Raw genomic sequence first — 26,373 nt, forward strand, 5'->3', positions numbered from 1 at the left:
TTTTATTGAAATAAAAACACTTTAACTTGAAAATAATGAACTATGAATCTCAAAATGGAACCAACAAATCAATGGACATAAATTTTATTCTCTTTTACATAGTTTTATTAGGGTTATTTGGAGTTATTAAGCGTCAACAAAAATTAGCACGAACAAATGTTCAATTGTTTTTTATTATTATTGAATGCACAAGGAAAGGAAGTTTACTACTTAGGAGTTATATTAAAATTACAACAGCTTTAGAAAAGAAAATCAATTTTTGAAATTGCCAATTCCCCCCAAAAAAACAAAGGAGCTAAAAACTACACACGATTTACGTCACTTCATTTATACTTTTTTTCTCTTTTAATATAGCGTGCTCGCTTGATTGGATTGTTATTTCTTAGATCAAGTATCTATGTAGTCCTAAAATACGCTCAAAAATGTTTTTACGTTATACACTCATACTAACCTTTCTTTCTTAATATACATCAGACCCTAAAATGTATTAAAAATATGTTTTTACATACTTAAATAATCTTATTTCCATAGTGTAGGTAATAAATTAACCATTAAGATGGAAAAAATGAGATGTTTCTTTATAATCCTCCTCGTTCTTCATCGATCAATAAAGATTAATAATTGTATAAATATAGCCGTTTTAAAGAATTTTCAGAACATATTACTTTGATTACATTTAAAAATCAATTAATATCATTAGCATAAAATAGTATTCAATGCAGGTATTGAGTTTTTTTTATTCATAAAGCCATTTGATGAAGTTTTATGATAATTTATAGGAAATTTGTTCACTTTACGTAGTAAAAATATCAAGTTTGACCCCTAAAAATGGCGTTACCTTTAATTATGATGCAATTTGTGACGTCAGTAACAGCCCTTTCTTTAGAATGGGCGAGTTACAATTGCATCATAATTAACTTCTCAATCATTTATTATTATAGAGGTTTTTCTACCAAAATGTCAATTTACTGAAAGAAGGGGGGTTATATTATCCAAATATCATAATGCCTTGTAAAGTTTCTTTTTAGTAGGTTGTTGAGAGGTGTCAAATGCATTGTCGCTGTTGTTGTCGTCATCATCCATACATTATGTACAAGGAACAAAGAAGTCTTTTTTGAAGGAATTTGTGCTTAAATATTGGAGGAAAAAATGATTATTTTTGGGGGACTTGTACTCATCAAACTGTTTATTTTTTTTATTATATAAGTTTGAATGTCCTATTTGTATTATTGTGTATCCTTCAAAACATTGATAGACTTGAGGAAGAGAAAGGAAAATGTAATATGTAGTAGCTTTATCTCGCAACCTTTCTTCTGAAATTAAACAAAGGAAAAATGGAATTCGAATTCAACCAATCAACGAGGCAGAAAAGTTGATATATGAACTAAATATATTGTAAATTATTTTCTTGAGTGCTTTTTCTGGAGGATCTGAACCGATATTTTGGTTCAAATCACAGACTGTACACCGACATTTAATCCTTTTTCAAATCGTGAGCCAACTATCTTGACCGTTTTTCCCCCCAATGAACTACATATGACGTTAATGCAGGTGGATGTTTAGCATCGATTTTTACTAAACAGTAGATTTTTTTTTTATGTACTATAGTCTGAAAAGTTTTAATGATAGAATAAATTTTTTCTTAATTTTAATTTTTATTTGAACATAGTCTCTTATTGACTCTACACACTTCTCCCAGTGATGTTTCCATCCCTTTAACCCCTTCAAATAGTACTCTGCGTATTTTTTCTGCGAAATAATTGTTCACAAAGACTATTGATACAAATCTTTGGAGTACATTGCTTGGACTGTATTTTTGTTCCAAGCATATAATGGTGTATCCAATTTTCATCTATGTACAATAATTAATTGGCGCCATTACTTTGATTTATTGCAGCTAAACTTTGGCAAAAGAGCAATACCCTATTTTGTCCATTTTCACAAAAACACTCACTCAAACGACTCTTATATAAAAACTGCGCCTAAGGACTTATAACTCTGTAACAAATCCTCAGTGATACGCATCGTCTTTCATGCACCGGTGATGACTTAATACTTCATTATTCTCTCTTAAAGAATAATGTTATCATTGTTCCTTTGAAAGATATAAATATATGATTTTCCAAAATGGCTGAAACTTTGGTGAGTGGCTGTCAACAGATGCTAGAGAGATGTGACTAGCTTTTATTTATGGTTTCTGTCATCTTCACGTTGAGGTGGGACACTTATACGACCACCCTCGTATGTGTATACATAGACTAAGCTTGATCAAGGTCATTAGCACCATTATAATTAATAAGACCACTACTGCCATCATACTTATTTAAATGATATGTCGATAATAATAATATAAAAAAACCAATAAACACACACACTAAGGTGAGAGATTTTGTAATGTGGAGGAAACCACAAGAGTCCCTCTTTTTTGTAAAGCTCGGAGGAGATGCCATAAAGGACTTCCGGTATGGAGAAAAAACATGCACAAGGCAAGAAAATGTTATGTGTATATATATACATATTTTTAAATCAACTCCTCGATAAAAACCTTTAAAAATAACAATATAATATTATCAGAACACATAAAAACATATTTTCTCCAACTACAATATATGTATATACAATAGTCCTCTGGCTCTTGAACATTGCGCGTGGGTAGATAAACGAGAAGCTCTGTTTCTAATAGCCTTTGACATTTAATTAAAAGCGCTTAAGGCAATGGGATGTTTGTTAGAAAATTTGGATTATTTGTGCAATGCCCTAATAAAATGAGAGAGTGCTCGTTTTTCAAAATTTTAGCCTTCTTTATGCTCACATTTTGGCCCAACAAATCGCTCACAAATCCCAAGTATAATAATACTCTAATATATTAACTCCAGACACCAAGTAATTGAAGGCATAAGAGTTTCATTTAGTCTTGGGTTAGTATTGTTTTTGTAGCGAGTACTAAAGGAGCTCGGGTATCTTTTAAATCATGACTCCCTGCGGCTACTACTCATGTATCTTCGTTGGTCCATTCTACTACCTTAGTAACCAGAGGCGTCTGCAGGGGGTGGGCCGAAGAGCCCCTCCCCTAAAAAGGAATTTTAGCTTTTTACTACAAAATGTAATATTTCAAAAAAATTCACTTTTCTAATTTTTTCCCAAAAAATTTCACTTATCTAATTTGTTCCCAAAAAATTTAATTTTTTGTATATAGATGTAGATTTTTGAAATTTTTCTCCAAAAAATATTATTTTTTTGTATATAGATGTAGATTTTTGAAATTTTTCTCCAAAAAATATAATTTTTTGTGAACAGCTGTGGATTTTGTAAATTTTTTCATATTTTTTTTTGGAACAAGTGTAGATTTTGTAAATTTTTTCCCAAAATATTGTACATTTCAATTTTTTCCCCCAAAATATTGCAAATTTCAAATTTTTCCCAGAATATTGCATATTTCAAATTTAATTTTCGAAATTTTGTTCCACAAAAAAAAAATTCTTATCAAATTTGTTAGAAAAAATATTTCATTTTTGGATTTTTCCCCAAAAAAAAATCAAAAACCAAGCCCCACCCAATAAATAATCCTGCGAACGCACCTGGTAACTGCTGGTATTTATTTATATATTTGGTTCTTTGATAGATTAACTGTTATATTAAGATTTAGGTAATTAGTTGGAGTTTCAATTAGAGTAGCCAATATGGCCACTATAGCCTTGCGGCTATGTTTGAACGAGATATGAAATAAATTGTAGCTCTATCAACATTGACAAACTTAGGGATTAAAATTAGTATTATAAGATTTGTTTAAGTTAACCGGACTTAGCTGCCATGGCGTTTTACCTGTATACGCATGATAGATGGGGATAACCACCCTTTAATTATTCAGACCTTAGGTAACTAGTTCAAATAACGTATTTTCCTCCCCTCTACAAAAGTTGTTTAAAATATATGTCATTAACCCAAGGGATGACTCATATATTTTTTACTCCAGATGTTATCTTTTCTTTATTCCATTCCACGATGTTTGGATACTGTTTAAATATAAATATATTTGTATATATTTAAAATGGTTCCTTGTTTACCATTTTGTTGATATATTCATTTGGCAAATTGTCCGTCGTAACTCCAACTCAAGGACAATTGTATTTTTGGTTCAACCCCTTTTTATTTGATTAAAAGACATTTATTTTTTGTTTTGAATGAGTTATTTTTGTTGTCGTTTTTTAATTCTTTTTGAAGAAGAATAATTTGACTTTAAGACGAATAGTTTTTATTTTATTTCTGTCCATATCAACGAGTCAGCCTTTTTCTTTTTATATTGATGAATTTTTGTATGTATAGAAGGGGCGAACTCTGTTTTAGAAGTGGCTTGGGTTGTGGAATTTTTTTAAAAAAAAAAAAAATCAAAATGAATTAGAAAAATTTAATTAAAATATTAAATTTTTGGAAAAACATTTCACGGCTATTCTCAAAAAATTTCAAATGAAAAAATTAACTTTCAATTAAAAATATTTGAAAAATTAATTTTCTATTAAAATTTTTTGAAAAAATTAATTTTCAATTAAAAATTTAAAAAAATAAAATTTGAATATTAAATTTAAAAAAAAAAAAATAAATTTGAATATTAAATTTAAAAAAAAAATTTGAATATAAAATTAAAAAAAAAAAATTCAAATATTAAATTTTCTTGTAAAAAGCAAAAGTTTTTTTTCATAAGCTAGAAAAGTAATTAATAGTTAAATAGAAGTAATAAATAAGAATCAGATTCGCAAATTAAATATTATTTTTCTGATGCTTATTCTGATTCCAGAAAAAAAACAATTTTCCGATTCCCGATTCCGATTAATCGTCCCATCACTACTTAAAATGTATATATGTAATAAAAAGGTTTATGAAACAAAGATTTCTGTTTATAATGCAGTAGCTTATACATAGACTAAGTCATAAATAAATAATTTCTGTCGATCTCCAAGGACAATGATTTATTGCTTTACGTATTTTTCGAGGAGCGAATTAGTCAAATCACTTGTTTACAATGTTTCCATATCATTGGAATAATCAAATATATTTATGTTTTGTTTTAATTGATTTATTGACTTCTAAAAAAACATAATATTATCGCAACATAGCGTTTATATCTGAAGTTAAATGTTAGTCTCATTAACTTTGAGCTTCGGAATCTATTTCAAATAGGTTAAAATTCCTTCTGTCCGATAAGCATTTATCTTTGTCAATATTAGTTCTCCAACCTTTTAGAAGTAATATTTTTTCTTACAGTGTTGATTTTATCTAGTAGTAGTACACTTTAAATTTTAATAAAGTGGAATTTTTTTGGTCGATTGTCTTCAAACTCAATTAAAAACAAAAATAACGAGAAAAATTGAGTAACAAAGGCGTGAAATTTTGAAGTGTATGTGCCCCATGGCCATATTCAAGGAGCCTGGATGCAGTTGTACCACTGTTTATAGTTCCAGGTACTTATTCACCGCCACTATGGTCTTTGGCCTCGAGGCCAGCACAGGGAGAGTCTACAGAACGACCTATAGATGATTCAAATTTAAAAGTCCCAGTATTATTGTTTTTGATGCTTTTAATTAATTAAGATAATTATCAGATTTACTCAATGTATATTGATAATACGCTTATAAAAACAAACTATAGATTTCCAATATTTTATCTACATAATAATATATATTTACATACATAGACAATGTGAAATACCTGATAATAAAATGATAATTCTGTGCATATATTCATTATTGTTTATATTCATAGATAACCTTTTAAATATTGTTATGTAATCATCTCATTTTATGAATTGGAAATTAGTATAATTAAGCATACAACTATTTGGATCGTTAATAAGAATAGTTTTATTATTATATTAATGGGTCAAATCCATTTATATATATATATATATATATCAGTGATGTTACGATAGCGGGTTTGGGTTAAATTTGGTTATTTGTTCTTAATAGATTAAATTTTACTGGTTCTGAGATTGTTCCAACCCCCCAGTTCTTTCTTAGTTCATTTTTTGTATATAAAAAAAAAGACCTACTGGGTTAGCCATAATTCCGATTCTGCCTTAGAGCCTTTTAGCTCTTTTATTAATACCCTGATTGAACTTTACTTGACTCCATTGAAAAGAACCGAGTCTACCATTTCCAAAACTGTTTTTTTTTTAAAATTTAAAATCGACCAAAAAGTAAGGAAATTTTTACTAAAAACTACAAGAAGTGTTCTTTATTTGCAGCCAGCCCCTTCCTAATCATATCCCGAACAATAGTGCACACATGTCTCTAAGACAGCGCCTCCTTGCTTTAGGGGCTTGCCCCGCCCATCTTGTACTTGGTATTGCCACCATTGGACTTGAGGGCCTAATGTGCGTCTGAAGGCTCTTTACGTGATAGCCAATATACTTGGTAATCATGCGGTCACTAGCCACATTTTGCTGTTGGTACTTACTACTAAAATCAAGCCTGTTATTCTTTTTTTACACAATCCCCCTTGCTTTTAAAATACTGTCAAAATGGTTTTTCATTTTGTTTGACTTCATAATCGATTTGGCTGATGCAGTTTTGTTGCAAATGACACATTCCGGCATTCTAATTCCTATATCAACTATGAATGTGAATCCATATTTTAAAAATTCCTATCTATATTTTCTTTTCCTAATAATTAAATTTAATTTTTCAATTCTTTTTCCAAAAAATTTAATATTTGAAATTTGATTATCTATGAAGTCGTTCCATCATCATTTTAGCTGTTTGACAATTGCTTTGGACCCGTGACATCGCTAGTATATATTTGTTAAAATGCTTTTCACCTTTCAACTTTCCCTCTTGATTTATGGCCCTTGAATAATAATAATAATATGGGAAATGTTGTGTCTACTTAGATCTAACATATCGATATTTAATGAATCCGCATTTGATTTATTCATTTAACCCTCTACTGTTTTGATTTAATTAATTCTTTTTCTACAACTACGGAGTTACCTACTTTAAGTGGGCGTTTTCCTCATTATGTCAATTACGTTGATTGTAGGGACATTAAGTCTTTTAAAGCACCATTAATATCTACCTATTTGTCCTTTTACTATGCTTATTAGTACATGTTACGATGTTTTATGCATAGAGTGGCAGTACGATAAGGGATGATAAGCTGCCAAGATACAAATAAATCTCAGATTGCGGAAAAATATTTGACTTTATCTCGTCGTATTTGGGAAACTCCAAGATTGTCCTTAAAAAATTTATTCTGGCCTAAAATTGAAATAAATTTGTATTTAATAGTTTTGTTTTATGTAGCCATATTTCATGAAAGACCGTAGTTGAGGCCGTCCTCGCTTTAAAGCTTCTGTAACCCACAGAAAATATATAATACTAGAATCACCATTCTCTACTTCATTATACCCTCAATATTATTTACTTATAACTTTACTTTCGATTATCCGTTTATTTAGCCCTGCCTTCATCTCAAACACAAACAATAAGATTATTATTTTTGACAGCTCACTAAAAACACGGTAGAGGATCCACTTATTTATTTAGTTATTTGATAAGTGTATTTACTACTTATTAACTTTCCTGGGGGGTTTTTTCTTCCCTTCAATACATAATTTGTTGCCCTTTAAGACATAGGGAAGCTTGAATGATTTTTCGTCAAATCGAATGTATATTCCATTTGTACTGCTCGATGAATTATCATCAATTTCTATCCAGAATTGATAACCCTTTGGATGCATAGCAAATTGCAATCTAATACGCCAAAGTTGATTGTCATAATAAAAAAATGAATTTATTTGGAAAGGTACAAAATATATGGCTGGTTAACAGAAAAGTAAGTTAGAATGATTGGTTTCAAAATTGAGTGTGGACAACATTTGTATTCTATTACGAAATATCGTCCATTTCTATCAAGAAATTACTCTTAAAACATTTGAGTGTGCCTCAGTTGATCTTCATAATAAAATAATGATGGATTGTATTTGAAAGGGATACTCCCTCCGTTTAGGAATTGGTCGGCAAATATTCCGGACCTATCTCTAGGAGAGGGTCGAGCATGAGGTATTTGCCACATATCATTCGTCTGCAGAGGCCCTGCCAAAGCTTCCGGTGCTTGTGGCCAAGTTTATCAAGAAAGGCCATTATAATTAAATGTAGCTTTCAAATAAATATACAAAAATAGTTCTACCTCATCTAGTTTTTCGTTAAAAGTCTTTCAAGCTTTTCCCAATTTATTTGGACATCCCTGTATATACAAAATAAAAATATATATATATATAGGGATTTTCTACTTATTTTATATTTTTGTTGAAGATTGTTTTTATGTTAACGCACCACATATGTACAAGAAAGTTGTTATTTTATAGAAGAGTATGGATGTATTACAACAAATAAGAAATAAAAACTTGTATATCCATGGTTTTTTATTCCTTAGTTAGAGATGTTTGTGCAAGTAATTATAAGTAGGTGAATACTCTTATCATCAAGTGTATCTTTCTCAAAAAAAAACTTTATTATAAGAGTGTGATCATCTTTTTATTAGAAGGTTATACAATACATAGGTATACAGTATCTAGGGAATAGTTCAGAGCCAAGTGTATGTTGGCTCTCACCTCAATGAGACACAGTTGACTCGTAAAAAGAAATATTATTGATATCAAAACTAACTATGTAATATTAGCTTGTTGATTAAATTGTACTTGCCTTTTTAATCTCACTTCTATTGGGCATTTACTTAGATACAAAAAGAAAGAACTTACTGAAAATGTCATGCTACAAATTGTCCAATCATGTCTTCAAAAGAGGACGTCTTTTTAGTATGTGCAAAAATACTCTTATCTCAACTTAAGGTCACTCGGTCGTTAGACAAAACTCTATTTTTCTTTCTTTTAATAATTAGGCATTAGTTAGTATCTAGAATATAAATACCTTAATTTGTTATTCATGGAAATGCATTTTTTGTAAAGGTATATACATACATTTATAAATGAAATTGTCACCAAACCTTGAAATTAAAAAACAAAACAAAAAACGATATTACAATATATGTGTTAAACAAACCGTTTAAAAAATTACTTCATGACAATCCTATCACTAGCATTGTGTCGGTCTTAATTTATGACCGCGATCCAGTCTAGTCGGTTCCATGCAGCCCAACTTGTATGTTCTTAATGAAGGGTAAATTCCATAATTCGTGACCTAATTTAAGGTGTATTTCCTTATTACTTTTATTCCATTGTACATATACTGAGTGTCTTAAGGATATATAGGACCTGTCTTAAGACTCAACTGGACGAAATAAATAACGAATGACACAACACTACTTATGACCTACAAGGCCAGTTCATACATGATTTAAATAGATCTTTCAAATAATGGCACATTTGGTGTCAGACTTCTGGTTGGCCCTTGAGATAAGGACGAAGTTGAAAAAGAATGATTAACGGATTCAAAACCATTTTATGACTTGGATCTATCCGGCTGAAAATTTAGTCGAGAGCTGTCAGATGCTACTATCATTATTGGCCCCTGAGTACCCACACCAATGACGCCACTAGGATCAAAATGTATTTTTTCCCCTAATACCTTCAAAACAAAATTTATGAAAAGTTGTGTTGAATATAACAATTAAAGTCCCATCAAAAATAGTAATACCATTTCACGTTGAAATCGGAGTTTCTTACCTAAGTTAGGGGCAAAAATGTAAGTAAAAGTTGAACATTTTGTAGCTATTTTGGCCAATAGCCACAAAGTCAAGGACATTGGCAAGGATGAAGACCTTTGGCTAAGACCTTTTGTACAAGGGTAAGGAACTTGTGGAGTTAAGGGAAGGACTCGGGAGCTAGTATTGGTTTTTTAATTATGTATCCGTTTATTATAAAAAATTGAATTCATCTTTATGTGAAGAGCCAATTTAACGTCTGATCTCAACTGATGTGGTATCATTTGAAAGATCTATTTAAGTTATTTGAAATGACGTTATAGGTCTTAGGGTTTTCATTATATTGCTACTTTTCGTGGGCAGGTTAATTTTCCGTGTTTTTTTATTTTTTAACGGACTGCAAAAAAAATTATGAGGTGGATACCCCAATTATATATAGTTTAGAACCTTCATTTGATTTATGAGACTATGTGCTCCGACATGACCTCTCAAATGCATAAAGTATATTCATTTCGAAATCTTTCGTTGTGAAGATGCATTTTTGCTACTATTTTAATTGCAATTTGCGGGGCCGCCTCCAAAGAGGTAATTATATTAATTTTTTTATAGAAATTGATGATAATCAGTCAAAATAGTGACATATTTATACAACATTCACAGGAGAAGCCAAGGCTATATTTTAGAGCTATTACGCAATAGTTTTACAAAAAAAAAAAATGCATTTTAATAGGGGAATTTTAAATTTTATGTTTTTTTGAGTAAATTTCAATTTGTGGCCTCGGATTGAAGCACCATTTAAGAATTTATATTGACGCCTCTATGCAACGGACTAATAAGCTCGGAGTTATTAGGTGTCAATGAGCAAACATACTTTGTCTTAATAATACATAAGAAAACTACTGATGTAAATCGTGTGTACTTTTTACGCATGATTTTTTGGAATTGGTCATCTGAATAATGAATTTTCTGTTCCTAAGCTGTCAATATAATTTCCTTTTCTACTACTTACAAGCTATCATTGATATATACGAAACTGGATGAAAGATAGAAAGTAACCTTGAGGATTTGTTGGGGAGTTATAATTGTAAGTCCTTGTTGGACTCAGAGTAGAATTGAAGATCTCCATCGGATTAATTCTGGTCTATGTACTAATTTATTTCATTCTTCTCCTCCTCCTCCTTTGTCACAGCTGATTGTATCTGATCTAATGAAACGTCAAGACAGCTAAGCTGCTCTCCTCCAAAACATTGCTCAATTTGATAGGAATATCATTTGGATTTTATCTTTTTTTTCTTTAAATCCCCAAAATAAACACACGATCTTCATCACTAAAGATAACACATCCTTTGTCTTTTATGAGCACCCTCACATGTAGTTAATCAAACATTAATGTACTCGCCTTTTCTTTTTTAATATGAGGCGATGAGCATTAGCTACACACGCTCGTTGTGAGTCCTCCACAGACAAAATAACAGAGAGGCTATTCTAATCAATATAGATTGATTGAGAGTTTGAAATTTTTTGATGAAGGGGTCAATTTTTATTTATTTACATACAAAGTATATAAAATACACATGCACGACCAATTAACAATTTTTTGAGGCTCCTGGATCTCTAACCCTCTTGTAAACTCCATCTATGCCCCTTGCCATTCCCCACTGGTATATGAAGACCAATATAATCCGGATTTATTTTTGAGAAAAATCATTCTTAATTACTGTGTTCAGCGATTATTTATTCTATCTTACGGAAGACACGTACCCATAGGACAGATATTGCAATAACACATAGTATTTTCTTCAAGAAACATTCAACCCTGTAATTAGATTTGAAACTGTAAGATTGCTCTTGGCAATAGTGCAAAATTCAATATTGCAACCATCGAACAATTGGCTCCACAACTTTGTCGTTCGTTCTATATAAGTCTCTTTAATAAAATAAAGGTTCAAAATCAGGGATGTACAACCTGTTAATGTAATGGGCCACTTGAAATATATAAAATGGGGCACAGAACCTATTAAATTAAATTACGTACAAAATGGCTTCATAAAACAAAACTATTAAATACATATTTGTTTAAAATTTAAGCCCAATATATTAAAAGGCTTAATCTAAATTTTGTAGACTAAACTGCTTAAAAAAAGTACATCTGGAAACCCTTTTCCGTTTCAAAATATGATGAAATGACCTTTTTTTATAGAAAATAAATCCTTAGAAAACTTTTCGTTATTTGCGAATTTTTTTTTCAATGTTTGTACGAACTTTGCCCGTTCTACGCGTTTTGATGATATTGAGACAATTTGTCTAAAAATACTAGAGGAAGTGAAAATTAGTTGTGGGCTACAATTAAACATAGAACGGGCTGCAGTGCATCCCACGGGCCACTGATTATATATCCCTGTTCTAAACTGTAGCAAACATTCTTGGATATCTTAACTCATCACACAAATTTGAAAATACGCCTATAATTGGCTTAAATATGTCTGAACAGGATTAGACGGGAACGTCTAACCATGGAGTAATTTTTTGTTTCTTTGTCACCTAATCGTAAAATGTGGGATAAATTTGATAATCTTTTTTATATATTTTTGCAACATATACAAATTATGCAATCATATGATCCAAAAGTATTTTGATTTTTGTTCCATCTCTCAAGACCTTTTGTTATGTACAAATTTGGGGATATTATTATGATCGAAATGCCATTTGTTTCAGTACTAATACTCATTGTATAAATCTTACATACATGAATAATCATTGATGGGCCTAGCCTTGAGGTTCAACTGATTTCAAGGCTGAATTACTCTTTTTAAGTACCTATATATATATTTATGTCTTCTTAATTAAGGGAATTTATTGGGTCTTAAGCACCTAAGTTCTTATGCATCAAGGCACTCATACGTACAAGGATAATTTCTTTGGAATTTTCCATAAGGAGCGTTTTCATGTGACGTCAGCATTGTTGTTTCAAACCAATGAAACCCAGTTGTTCATCAATATTAGTGAAAATAGTAAACTATTGCATATCAAAATGGGACTAACAAATAAAAGGATTTAAACCTCATTGTCTATAAAATTTTTATCGCTCAATTGCCTTGTTTTATTATATATCTGACACTAAAATGTATCAGAAATATGTTTTTACATCGTTATACAATCTTATTCCTATTGTCTAGCGAGATATACATTAAAATCTGAACACTTTGAATTTTAAACTTTAAAAGATATCATTTATTAATTAACAAAAGAATTTCAACAAAACTAATACTATAAATAGATGTGTGTCTGACCTCTCTTAATCATTTATTTAGCCGCCCTTTGCAACAATGATAGCTTCCAGGCAGCAGCGGATATAGTCCTCTGTTATGGAGTTCCAGTGCTGGCTGACAGTGGCTTCGAGGCCCTCAGTATTTGAATGACGGAAACTGCAGGCCTTCCCCTTGACATGCAACCCAAAGATGTAGTCGAGGGTTTTGTTATCAGTATTGTAGCTGGGCTGGGTGATCCTGGAGGTGCCCAACTACTTGGAGAGCATTAATGGAAATTCATCGATTACGTTCAATTGCCATCTTCTCGACTTGTACGGAAGTTTGAGAGCTCAAGTTTTTTTTTTTTTTTTTTTTGTAATTAATTGTTTATGTTTTAATATATCGAAATACGAATTAATTTCAATCACTCAACCTTCATTAGTTATTGAATTACTTATCGTTCAGATTTCAATGGACCACCCGTTAATTGACTTAAATATGTTTTGTAACTAATTATTTATTCTTTAATATATGTTTTTGTAGAGCAATATCATCTTGAAAATAATTGTTCAAATGATCCAGAAGCCACTTATTAAAAATAATGATTATTCATCATTATTTAAGTTTTGATGGCACTCAAAGTAATGGCAATTAAAATTATATTCTTATTTTTGGAAATCATCTCTACTTTTCTGCATTGTAGTACTAAAATGTCTATTTATATCCCTGATTCGTCAACTCCTTTTGACCAATCAGGGAAGAAGAAATACTACAAAATTAAATTTACTAACCCCTTTTAAAAACCCACCCTGTATAATGGCATCCTTTCACTTGTGGGTTATTTTTGTTTTGTTTAATCTCTTTTGGAAGTAGAAACCAATTTGTGTGTGGTTAAATATAAGTTAAATGATATATAGCTATAAGTTGGAAAAGAAAAAAATAGGGGAAAAGATTTTTTCTTCCCTTTTTTTCTTCTTCTCATTTAAATTCTTTCTTAGTTTACATCTATAATACTATCATTATTAAAAAATAAAAAAGTAAACTTTTTGATGTAAAAATGATAAATAATCGAGAATGGAATGAAAGTGTAGAAAAGTCTATGTAGTATATGGAGAAATGCTACAAGAATAAATAAAACAAGAGGGGGAGTAAGTTGGTATTAGTGTAAAGACTTGGTTCAAGGAAGAATTTGAAGGTTTTTCAGACATTACGTCGAACATACAAAATATATAACGTACGAAATGTCAAACTCACAAAAGTTAAACCTAGATCATTATCTAAAACCCCTTAGATTGAAACGTATTTTTCCCCATCAAGAAGTATCTTAAAATTAAAACAGGAAATTGTTTTGAATCCATCATTTTTGTAAAAAAATAAAAAATAGCACAATAACTCACTGAAACAACTCATATAAAGAACTGATATTCATGATATTTTGACAGCTCTCTTTTGAATGTTCCTAGAAACTGGAAATGAGGCGAATGTTAAAAATAGTACCATCTATGTGTGAGTCCCGGGACTTTTCTACACATGAGTTATGTAGCTACAAATTACTCAAAGATACTTATATACCCGGTTCGATGTTCAATTACTCGTATATAGCCGGTTCTGAAAATAACACCTATTTCATGGTCCTGGGTCATAACGTCGAAAGACAAAGCGTAGAACACACAAAACGGACAGCAATTATCTACCTTAATTAAATTTGTTGTCCTGAGAGGTTTTTTTTTAAATCTGCTACGTTTGTCTTTGGTCCCTGTTTTTTTCTCAAGATAGTCTGCCTCACCTTCTTTTACTTAGTGTAATTAGTTATGGGATTAATATCGTAAATAAACATTCATTCATTGGTTGAAATTTCATTATGACCCTCCGATCTCTTTGCTCCATCAATTTAAAAATATCTTCATACAAATGATTTATTTTACGTTTTCTTAGTATTTGCGTTTTATATGCTCGACGTTTTGTCCTTCTACGTTTATTTTTGCCTTGTTATGTCCTAGTTCCGTCTTAAGTACCGATATTGCGTGTTCAATGCCTCGATCTTAGAACGTGGATCGAAATTTAATCCTTTTCAAATTGTGGACCGCTTTTTTCAGCTCTATATGTCCACCTATTTTTTCTGTCTCAATCGATGTATTGATTTTCTCAAGGTCCACCTAATGTTGAGTTGTATAAATATAAGTTTATGCTAAACAAGTAGCTTCAATTGACGCAATTGTTGCTCAATGTTCACAACTGTCATCGTTTATAGAATCCGTCTAGATGTAATTTTCAGTAAGACGGATCCAGAAAGATCTTTGTTTTGTTGGATCACAGAGCGTTATTCTCTAATACAAAAATTATGTATGCGGATTGGTTGAATTATAATTAGCCCTTGTTAAGCTGTGAACGTTTGTTTAAACAATTATTAAATAATAATTATATAGTTGGTAAGAATGAACTAACACCTACCATCTAATTTTACACCTTTTTTCCTCTTTTTTTTTCCTTCCCAAGTAATAATCATTTATAGTCGGTAGGCCGGGGTTGGTTGTTACATTTTTTGGTTGACATTGCTCAGAATTGGCTTGACTTAGACCACCCAAATTTTAACACAACATACCCACATAGATTTGCTATTGTTTGAATCTGTTTAAAGGTTAAATTTGAATGGGTTATATCATGTAGATTAAGATCTAATAGTATCGAAATTATATATTAGATCACTGATCCGTATTATAACATATGGGCTGAAAATCCCAGGTCTTTACAAGGAAAACACGCTGGGTTTTTTTTTTCCAAGCTTTTTTTTTTATATATTTTTTTATTCGATTTATCGAGCGGTGTCCCAATAATACTTTTCAAGTCATTGTTTAGCCTAAACTACATTTTTTCCCATGAAGAAGTATTGTAACATAAAAACATGTAATTATTTTTGATTCATTTTTTTGAAAAGTACAAAAGTAGATACGTAGCAAAATAACTCACAAACTAAAGAAAAGATATTCATCAAATTTTGACAGCTGCCTTTAAATGGATGCTACTAACTGAAAATGAGGTGAATTAAAAAAAATAAAAAATAGCGCTATTTACGTGTGAATTCCGGGGGTTTTCAGCCCATGTACTAGATTAGAAACATTAACTCTTAAAAATGATGTGAATTGTTATTAAATTGAACAAGATTAAACAATGCAAGGTCTTCTTTATGCTAATCTTTAAAATACCTCAAATTATTCCTTTCTGAGTGAGTTTTGAATTTTGATAAAATTATATAAAAGAAGAGCATTGGAATTAGTAATTATTTTACTTTGAGCTACAGGAAAAGCAATGAAAGACTGGACCACATTGTCAAAAGTAATAATTATTCTGAAAAAAACTACGTTGAACCTGCAAAAAGAGTTTTTATTCAATTTCTCTAGTAAAAGAGGACATAAATTACAAAGGGTAACAATTAGTGGTGAAATTTTGAAGAAATGAATTCAAGACGATAATCGAATTTATCTATGAGTGCAGAATCCAAAACTGATCTCAGTTTTTTCTCTCAGTCATCTAATGTATGTACAGTAATTCGGGACTATTATCGTACAGGTTCCTTTTTTACCCTTAAAACAATCCCCAAATTAAAAATTATTTTTATTGATTCTGTATCTAGTTCTGAACTCGATATATTCGTATTTTTAGCCTGAAAAATGATGAAAACGACCTTTAGACCCTTATAATTTATTCATAATACTAAGTGATGAGAAATATCATTCCTTATAATATAGAAAAATATTCAAGGTATTATTTAAAAAAAATTTGTATCTCCAAGTATTTTTTCAAAATTCCATTGCTATTGACAGAAAATTTTTCTTTTTTTGGAAAAAAAAAAATTAATATTAAATTTTTTGCGCATAGTTTTCCAGAATCTCCTTTTTTTTATTTAAAAAAAAAAATCTTTCAAAAATAAAAATGATTTATCCTGACCCAAAAAAAATTACAGTATAAAGAAAAGAAGAAATTAAGTTAAGTAACGTACTCAAGGATGGAACCTTATAAGTTTTAGGACAGAACCCGGACCAAAACCGAGACTGAACTGAAATGAACTGTAGTCTCCAATCCTATATAAGGACAGATACAACACTTTTTCTATGTATGTATACATTATGATGTACAAAAATGTATTGGGATTTTGTCCTTTTCTTGATTTGTGTTTAAGACTGTTTATAAGTTGACGCCCCACATATGTACACTACATATCTATTCCTAGTTATAAAGTCAATTTGTTGAAGTTAAACCACTCATGTTTGAAGGGAAAAAAATAAAGGTTTTCTGCTTGAATGAGTACATATAAAATAGCATCTACTTCACATACGGGTGCTGCTTCGTTCTTGATATTAAAAAGAAATTCATTGCTGTTTCTGGTAATATTTGTAATATCTTGTACTTTTATTATCATTCAGGGTATTTTCTTCCTTCTCACATATATATATTTATATTGTGTCGGCGGTATCTGGATTGAATGCATACATTTTCTTTAGTTTGTTAATGTTTTTAGGTAACCCAAATTATATAATGTAATAAAAAGAAGGGTGGAATAAGGTGGAACTCCCCCCAAGCTCCCCCCAAGTTTTTTTATGTTGTAGATACAGATAAATTATTATCCCTTCAATGCGTTCGTCCAAAAGGGGGATTTTGTCCACACCAGTCACCCCATCATGCTCTAAAGCAATAGCCAGGAGGTCTGGAGTGCCCGGAAACGACTTGAAGTTCGAGATAACAATGCAAACTCACTTCGAAGTGGTTAACCGACCAAAATAACTCCAAAAGCTCATCAAGAGATCTTTGAAGCCAATCCAAGAATGAAAATTATTAAGTTGCCCAAGAGAAAAGCAAGTGGCAAGTCCACAGAGTCAAAAGGTGTATAAATTGCAAGTGTTAAGTCCGTATTGGCTCAGAAACTACCTTTACTTACTCAGTTAAAAAAACAAACAAAAAAGAGTCACTCGTCTCCAATGCCGTAAATACATCCTATATGATCTTGCATATCATGGAAACAGAATCATTTTCTTCATCATTGGTTAAAAAATCTTCACTGTTGATCCTGTTATTAAGAGGCACAATGTTTAATTTAAAACCCTCGACAAATTCAAGGGACTCTCTGGTTGCGGACTTAAAGCATGTTCTTGATGTAAGCGTGATCAGCGTGCATCATTAAATAAAATAACCTTATTTCCTTGATGTTTTAGATCATTCAAGAGGCATTTTCAGCGGAGGAGACGAGTGTTTCTTTGCACTTGAGTAAGTGTAGACTTGTTAATGGCTTTTATCAATGCAAGCTTTATTCCTGTATTGGCTTAAAAGTCCTCTTTGGCAGCTTTTGGAGTTAGTTTGGTTGGTCTACCACTTCGAGGTATGTCTTCAATGTTACCTCCAACTTCAAGTCGTTTCCTGACCCTCCAGACCGACTTGTTGATGACTAAGAGCATATTAACGATGCTGTTGTGGCCGGCGACTAGCAACCTCCTTGCTTTTCCTTCCATTTTCCACTAAAGATGATTTAATCTTACCTAAGCAGCTTCCTCACTTCTAAAACTATCCCTCCAAAAAGTTCGACAACATGCCTACAACATCTCATAAATTTTTATTTATCAAACATTCCGAGACTTTTTGAACACCCCGTACATAATGAAATAAACAAAAAAGGAGTTTGTTCTACTATCGTGGATCGAGATAAATGATCATTCATTCAATATATTAACAGACATAATATATACCTACATAAGGAGAACCCCTTATTAAAAAAATAAACAATTAAAATCCGTCAATACATGTAATAACATCTCATTTGAAAATAATATCGACTCATTAGAACATTGGAAAATCTTATTTGACTTTTAAATCGAGTGTGGAATTTACCAGCCTAATTATATGAGTATCTATTGTTATTATGGTGCGAAAGAAATTCATTATTAGTACAGAGGGACTCACAGCTGCAGCCACGGCCAACGGAATGCTCATCATTGGCTCACGTCTCAAAGCAGGGAATCATGGAACTGAGGGAAGTGATTACTCATGTTCATTCAATCTAGGAGCGTATCTCATCATAGCCGGAAGTGTTTGTCAGTCCATCAATGTACTGGGGAGTGTGGGGCCTGCCATACTCACTTGGGTGAGCCGCAAGGACGTGAGAGTCGCGGAGAAACTTTTGGATTACTTTAATACTGCTGGACGGATGTTGATACTCGCTCAGGCCCTCATTTTCCTCTCTGGTTTTTTCTTCATTATCCCCAAATACTCGGACTGGCAGTATATTGATAAAACGGAGCCGAATTATTGTGACTATGGACCCATGATATTTACTTTGATATTCTCTCTGACTGTGCTGATATTTTTTGTGTTTTATTTTGTGGTGTATCTGTATTTATAAATAAGGAGAAGAGGCAAGGACTTTGCGGAATAAAGTGAGACACGATGTGAATACTATGCCTTAAACATACCCTTAAACACACGTAGTCTATAGACATGCAATGTATTTTTTATGTGTCTTATTTGCTGGGGTTATTACTATTAGACGTGTGAAGAAAGAAATCATCCTTTAGCAATGAATAATTGATCTCAGTATGATGTCTTGTTACCATCAAGATAGGTACATATTAGTAGAAGAGACTCGCCTTTTTAAGAAAGTCCATAATAATACTTTCATTGTGACTAAACAATAGGCAATCAAATTTTAAGGCGCTGACTATAAATGGATTTTTTCTTCTTCCACTCAAAACTATTTATTAGTGAATGGTAGAGTTGTATAAAATATGATCTTGATTGCATGTGATATATTTTGGAGTTGCAACGAGAGATAGGTTAGTCTTGTACCTGATACTGTACCTATAAGTAAACTTGTATTATGCGAAAAGATTTGATACCCGACCAGCTTTGCTGCGACGTCTGCAGGATTATATTTTGGTGGAGCTTGGTTTTTGGAATTAAAAAAAAAATTACAATTATTTGAAGAAAAAAAAATCAAAAATTAAATGAAAAATTAAACCTTAAAAAAAAATCCATAGCTATATATAAAATATATATTTTTTGAAAAAAAAAAGTCAAATATTTGAGGTTTTGGAAAAAAAAATCACAGCTGTTAATACAAAACTTAATTTCTTTTGAAAAAAATTAAATATTAATTTTTTTGGAGAAAAATTTCACAAAATCTATAACTATATACAGAAGAGTAAAGTTTTTGGAAAGAAAATTTGGAAAAATAAATAATTTTTTCGAATATAATATTTTGAAACAAAAGTTCAAAAATTATATTTTTTATTTAAATCAAAAATTCCTTGGGGGGTCCAGCCCATTTTTCTGGACCTTAAAAATAATCTGTGGGATTTTCTGGATCTTAAAAAGGCTATAGTATTATTACTAAAAATAAAGATAAAACAGGTATTGAATACGGATCCAAAGTTGGTTTAGTTATTTTTTTATTATCCAAGATTTGAACAGATTTTGGTTTCTCCAACTTTTACAGATATTAAAAAAGATCCAAGGTATCTTCCAGATCTTAAAAAGCTTAGAGTATCGCTGAATAAAGATAAAACGGATTTTGGATCGGATCTGAAGTACTTGGGTATGGTATAGGTTAATTTGAATAGGTTATTGGTACTAAAACTTGTAGGAATCCTTTTAAATAAGATCCTAATATTATTGATTAAAAAGATTTGTATTCCTGAAAAGTAAATTAAAATTCACCCGTTTGTATGACTGTTTTCTGACTTGCGATTTATATTTCAACTAATATATAAATAGGTATCGCATAAATTTGAAATTTTGAAAATATATATAGGCAGTTGTAAAATCTCTTGTTAATCTTTTACATTACTAATTACAGCAGATAGAAAAAGACTTTTCAGATAGAATCTTCATTCCCTCTCCCCGCTACGTGGCGTGATCCTTGCCACTTGATTGGTTTCATAGCATAACTCTGTCACTAATGTGTATAATATATATTTATACAATATTGAGCACCCCTCCCCCCCTGCTTATAAAAAATGTTAGTTATATTTATAATTATAGTAACTATTTTGACGTGAGACTCTACGGGTCAGTTCGTTCGCAACGAATACATCACTATTATTTATTTCATCTTTTTTTCATTTATAATATAACTTAATCAACAATTGCCAAGATTTTTTGGAGGCTCGGAGTATACGCCTTTGATTCATTTCATTCTTGATTTGTTTGGGGAGATGGAAAAAAAAAAAAAAGGGAGGGGATGAGATTAAATCATCAAAGACTTTGTATATAGCATGTTGTGTGTCAACATAAAAACAATCTTGAACAAAAATCAGGAAAGGCGAAAATCCTAATTTCTTTTTCACTTCAATTGCATCCTTATTAATAAGGGATGCAAATAGCTGGGTTTCAAATTTTATTTACAATTTCTAATAATATAAAAGGAAAAAAATCGTACTTTGAATCCAATTTCTGAAAATTTTCTTCAAAAAATTAATATTTGAAGTTTTTTGTGAAGAGTTGTAGATTTCTAACGTGTTTTTTTTTTTCAAAAAGCTTAGCTTTTTTTGTGCATAGGATATTTTTTCTTTAAAATAATCATAAAACCCTTAATTTTGGCGTTTTTTAGTGCAATTTGTCGAGGAGTACAAATATAATCAATTCTCAATTATGACGGTTTACATACTATGAATTATATATTTCCCCCATTTTGGTCACCTTCTAACCATTCATGGATATTTCTTTATTTTCAAGGAAATACATTTATATATTTTTTTTTTGTATATAACATATAGATATATTATAATATGTTATGTACATACAAATAAGCGGCGTCTTATATACATAATATATCAAAAAATTGTAGAGAGAAGATTATAATAATTATTGTTCTTTATGTTAGAATAACAAAGACTTGTATATCTTTATATTCCTCCTTGTATTCTTATTGTTATCGTATTTATACATATATGTGCTACTTACTTACTTTCATGTAGACCTATCATACCCATTCTTCCTGATGAGTTCGTAGATCTTTGTGCCCAAAGATGGACGCAGTAGAACAGTGCAATGTCAAATTAGTTTTCCCTTATTTTTTGCATGTACTGAGTGGTCCATTAGAATCTAAACATTTTGAATTTTAAACTTAAACAAGATATAATTGATTAATTAACGATATAATTTCAACAAAATTAATAATATAAATAGATGTCAGTCAAAGCTCGCTTAATCATTGAATGACGGACACAGCATGCCTTCCCCTCACCATGCACCCAAAGTGATTAGTTAAGGGACTTTAGGTGGCTAAAAGTATCAAAAAAGAGTTTAAAAGACACGTTCAAAAGTGTTCTGCAATGGAGGTGATTGCTGGTGTCAAAAGTGGCATCTCCACTCTTACTAGGCTTTTTCCATATACTTTTTGATAGCTGGACAGTATGGTGTGAAACCCAGAGATCTCTTGCATGGGCCTTCTTGGACATGGGGCCTTGGCTTTTTTCTTTAACTCCTCTGGGTCCAGTTTGGTGATTTTGAGAGAACCTTTCTTCCTCTTATACGTTTCTGACCTTCTGACAGCATAAACGGTTGTCCTAGAGACGTCCAACTGCTTGGAGTGCGTGAATGGAAATTCGTCGATCACGTTCAAGAGGCATCTTCTCGATTTGTAATGAAGTTAGAGAGCACATATTTGTTTTGTTTTGTAGGTAATTGTTAATACTTTAATATATCGAAATATGAATTAATTTCAATCACTTAACCTTAATTTATTAATGAATTGGTTAGTGTTCAGATTTTAATGGACCACCCGGTATAATATATAGGGGGACAAGACAGTCATATTGGTATCTTCAAACCTTAACAATTCCTTCTCTCAAAATAAAGAGGATTTGTAATTTAAAATATTTCTTATTTGGGAAGTGATGTTACATGTTTGACCTTTTGATAGGTCATAGGTCTGATTGCCTAATCAGTCTCCCCTTTCCATTTTTTTATCGGCCCTGTAGTCCTAAGTTATCTTTTTATTTTCTTCACTTTCAGCCAAATGGTTGAAGAATATAAAAACGAAGAAAATAATTAATGGTAGCTAGAACGGATAATAATAAGTTCTAGCCTCGCACCTCCTACTTGAAACTTCAAGTATCTTGTCTCTTGAAAGAGGCTATGTTAATTGCTTGCAAATACATAATTAGTCAAGGGTGTCCTTTAATAGTTGGTAACTACGTCATTTCAGCTGTAGAAGTACCTATAAAAACCGATAGGGATTGGTCCTAGGAGACTGACAAATTTTATTAGGAACGCACTGATATGACTCAAGTCTTTTTGTCATTAGTGCGTAGGTCATGTATTCCAACTGACACACGTTTTATTGATCACTTCCAATAAATGATCTCTTATGTCAAATGAATGAATCATTGTCAATTTGGATGATGTGTATTTTGTTTAAAGGAAGAAAGAAATGATGATGATGTTTTGTGACTAAGTCATTTTGAATTGATATATTGATTACAAAATACTTTATTGACATGAAGGCATTTATTTGTTACTTGTAGTGCATACATGAACATTAGATTGAAGAGTAAGAGCAGAGTGTACCTTAAAAGAGTATACAGAAAGAGGTGATAAACATATCAAAGGCGGGAACACTTTGTCCTTCAAGTATTGGCAGTACGTCTCGGAGTTAAGCCTCTCGTGGTCCTCCAAGAAGATGAGATCACATTTCTGACCATTGGACGCAACAACAGCCAGGACCTGGAGGTTGGCGAAGTGCCGTTCCTTACCTACATGCACCACGTCATCATCCCTGGCACCGAGAGACTCCGTCAGATAAAATCTGGTGTCGTTGGTCACCATCTGGCCTAGGCTGAAGGGCGTCTCATCACTAAACAAAACGACGGTTGGCTTTTTCTTAAGCTTATGGAGAATAATCTTCGACCTTGCGAGGCGTTTTTTCTTGTCTACAGACTTGAGGGCTTGACTAAAGGTTCTCTTGTAGACCTTAAGGCCAAGATCTTTCTTAACTAGCCGGTCCATGGTCCTTCTGCTGACGTTGAACTCCCTGAAGAGGTCGCTGACGGCGACCTTGCCTCTCTTGTCCTCGACAGACTTTTTCACCGCAGCAACCATTTCGTCCTACCTCGCCTCAGGAGTCCCTCTGGCTACCATGGTGTAAACGGTGGTGTGGCTGCAGTTAAGAACCTTGGCAATTTCAGTGGAAGTTTTTCCCCGCGCAAAACGTTCCAATTTTTTTTTTTTTTTTTTTTTTTTTAAACATATCCAAAATACATACAATGTTTATAGCTAGTTATAAATGTTTGACTCAAAAGATCAGGTTCGACCCTCGCTATTTTATCTATGCCATTACTTGATACGGAGTAGTACTTATGCGTATATCTCTTTTATTTAGGAGCTACTCGCAGCTAATTTAATGAAATGTTTTGACAGATAAGCTCCTCTCTTCTAGCATATTCTTCAAATTTTCCATGGTTAGAATGTTGATTTTTGCTTACTATTTACAACCCTATTGATATGTTTGCTCCTCAAGAATGAAAGAAGAATTGAGGTTCCCAATGACAGCCTATTTTGCACGCTACAAAATATTATCTTCCTCCTTTCGTTTTTCTTTATTAATTAAACCCTTTCATTATTAAGATGGGAGGATTTTAAAGTACTGTATATGTAAAAAGAATGATTATAAAAGGTCCTATATAAATAAATTTAAAGAACATAAATAAATACATGATCAAACTTTCAGCATATATTGGTTTATTTGACTCGTCCTCAGACGTACAACACTTATGATTGTCAGTCTTCCTGTCCCTCTTCATTAGGTAAACTAACAAAAGAGTTTTATTTATGAGGATAGAGTTTTTTCTGCAAGATAATTAATAGCTTACATAGTATAAGGGGAGCTTCACATATACCTAGTAGATGTTGGTTTTGTTCATCCTCTTGAACAAATACGATGATGTCAAAAGTTTTTCTTAGTGTATATATATACACACACAATATATGTCCACTTGTTTAATCTTGTACTTACAATATGTTGAAAGTAATTTCATCTCCATGTACCCTTCTTATGATAAATGATTTCCACGTTTTTTTATTTTCAAATTTATGTTGCGTCAATATAAAAAAAATCTTGAATAAATATATAGGAAAAAAGAAAATCCCATTACATTTTTTTTTACTTCATGGTATACGTACATCCCAAAATTTCATGGACATATTTGAGTCCATTTTATACTTTGTATTCAAATATCTGGGATGAGTGTAGATACCCAAGAGTTTTCAAAATAGTTAAAAGTCTTTAATGTATTTAAAATACTTATATTGGCCCCGATTTGACCCCTTTAGAAATAAATATGTCTATTTCTCTTCTTTTCTTTTTTTTGTGACGATCAATTTTGGCTACTTTAAGTGAATTTGCGGTACAGCCAAAGGGTTAATAAATATAGTCTGTTGAAGAATTCTCCATTTTGAGAAAAATCTTTCTGGATTGCTTTTGTGTTGACGGGTCACATATTAAATAGCAATACATTAAAATACAAATTATAATTAGTTTTAACTCATTTTTTTTTTTTTTTTTTTTTTGCAGTCAAAAACAACCCAAAACCTTTGCCTTTGATGAGTGCTTCAACTCTCTGGATCCTTCCAAACCAGATTTTGATGGTCAGGAACAAGTCTTCAATAATGTTGGGAAGGATATTCTGGACAATGCTTTTCAAGGCTACAACGCGTGCATCTTTGCCTATGGTCAAACGGGTATGATTATTGTTATTTATGAGTATTTTACTGTCTTTCTTTACTTTGATCCCTTCTATTGTAAAAACTAGTCTAATGGCAGGGGCGCACAACAGGGTTTTTTAATTTCGGGAGGAGGTCTAGCACAGAATATATTTTGGGGAATTAAATACAACATATACGTAAGCCTACTTTTTTGGTGGGGCCAAAATACCAGAACTGGTTTTAAGGGGTCATCCCTACTAAGCTGTCACTTTTTCAGTTTCCTATTCTTGACCGGTTAATACCGGATTGACTGCATATATATTTTATCAGTGTGATATTGTACCCCCAATAAATTAGTGGATATTCAGCAACTTCATCAGTTTCACTTTCCCTGCAGTCTTTAGTAGCCTCCTCGGTGGAGAGGGGGATTTCCATATTCTGTTACATCGGCACTATAATTATAATACCACCCCAGGGGCGTCCGCAGGACTATATATATATATATATGGGGGGGGGGAGATAGATACTCGAATTTATTTTTTTAGGCAAAAAATTAAATTATTTTGAAAAAACTTTCAAAAATTTAATTTGAAATATTAATTTTTTTGACAAAAATTTTAAAAATCCATAATTATTAACAAAAAAAATCATAGCTATTCCCAAATTTTTGTATAAATCCACGGCTTTTCACAAAAATTCATACCTATTCTCCAAAAATCCACAGCTGTTCACAAAAAAATAATTTTTTTGAAAAAAATGTATAAATACTAAAGTTTCTAGTAAA

At 31.5% G+C, this 26,373-nt stretch overlaps 1 protein-coding gene across 2 annotated transcripts in view; it reads left to right on the plus strand.

The window, feature by feature from the left end:
• Khc-73 (Kinesin heavy chain 73) overlaps positions 1-26,373 on the plus strand; it is a 217,702-nt gene that overhangs the window by 63,086 nt on the left and 128,243 nt on the right. For both annotated transcript variants that reach the window (XM_040727993.2, XM_040727994.2), the window contains exon 3: positions 25,459-25,625. In XM_040727993.2, coding sequence (XP_040583927.1) covers positions 25,459-25,625 — 167 coding nt within the window. The remainder of the gene's footprint in view (positions 1-25,458; positions 25,626-26,373) is intronic.

Source organism: Lepeophtheirus salmonis, chromosome 2, assembly GCF_016086655.4.
Source record: "Lepeophtheirus salmonis chromosome 2, UVic_Lsal_1.4, whole genome shotgun sequence".
NCBI lineage: Eukaryota > Metazoa > Arthropoda > Copepoda > Siphonostomatoida > Caligidae > Lepeophtheirus > Lepeophtheirus salmonis.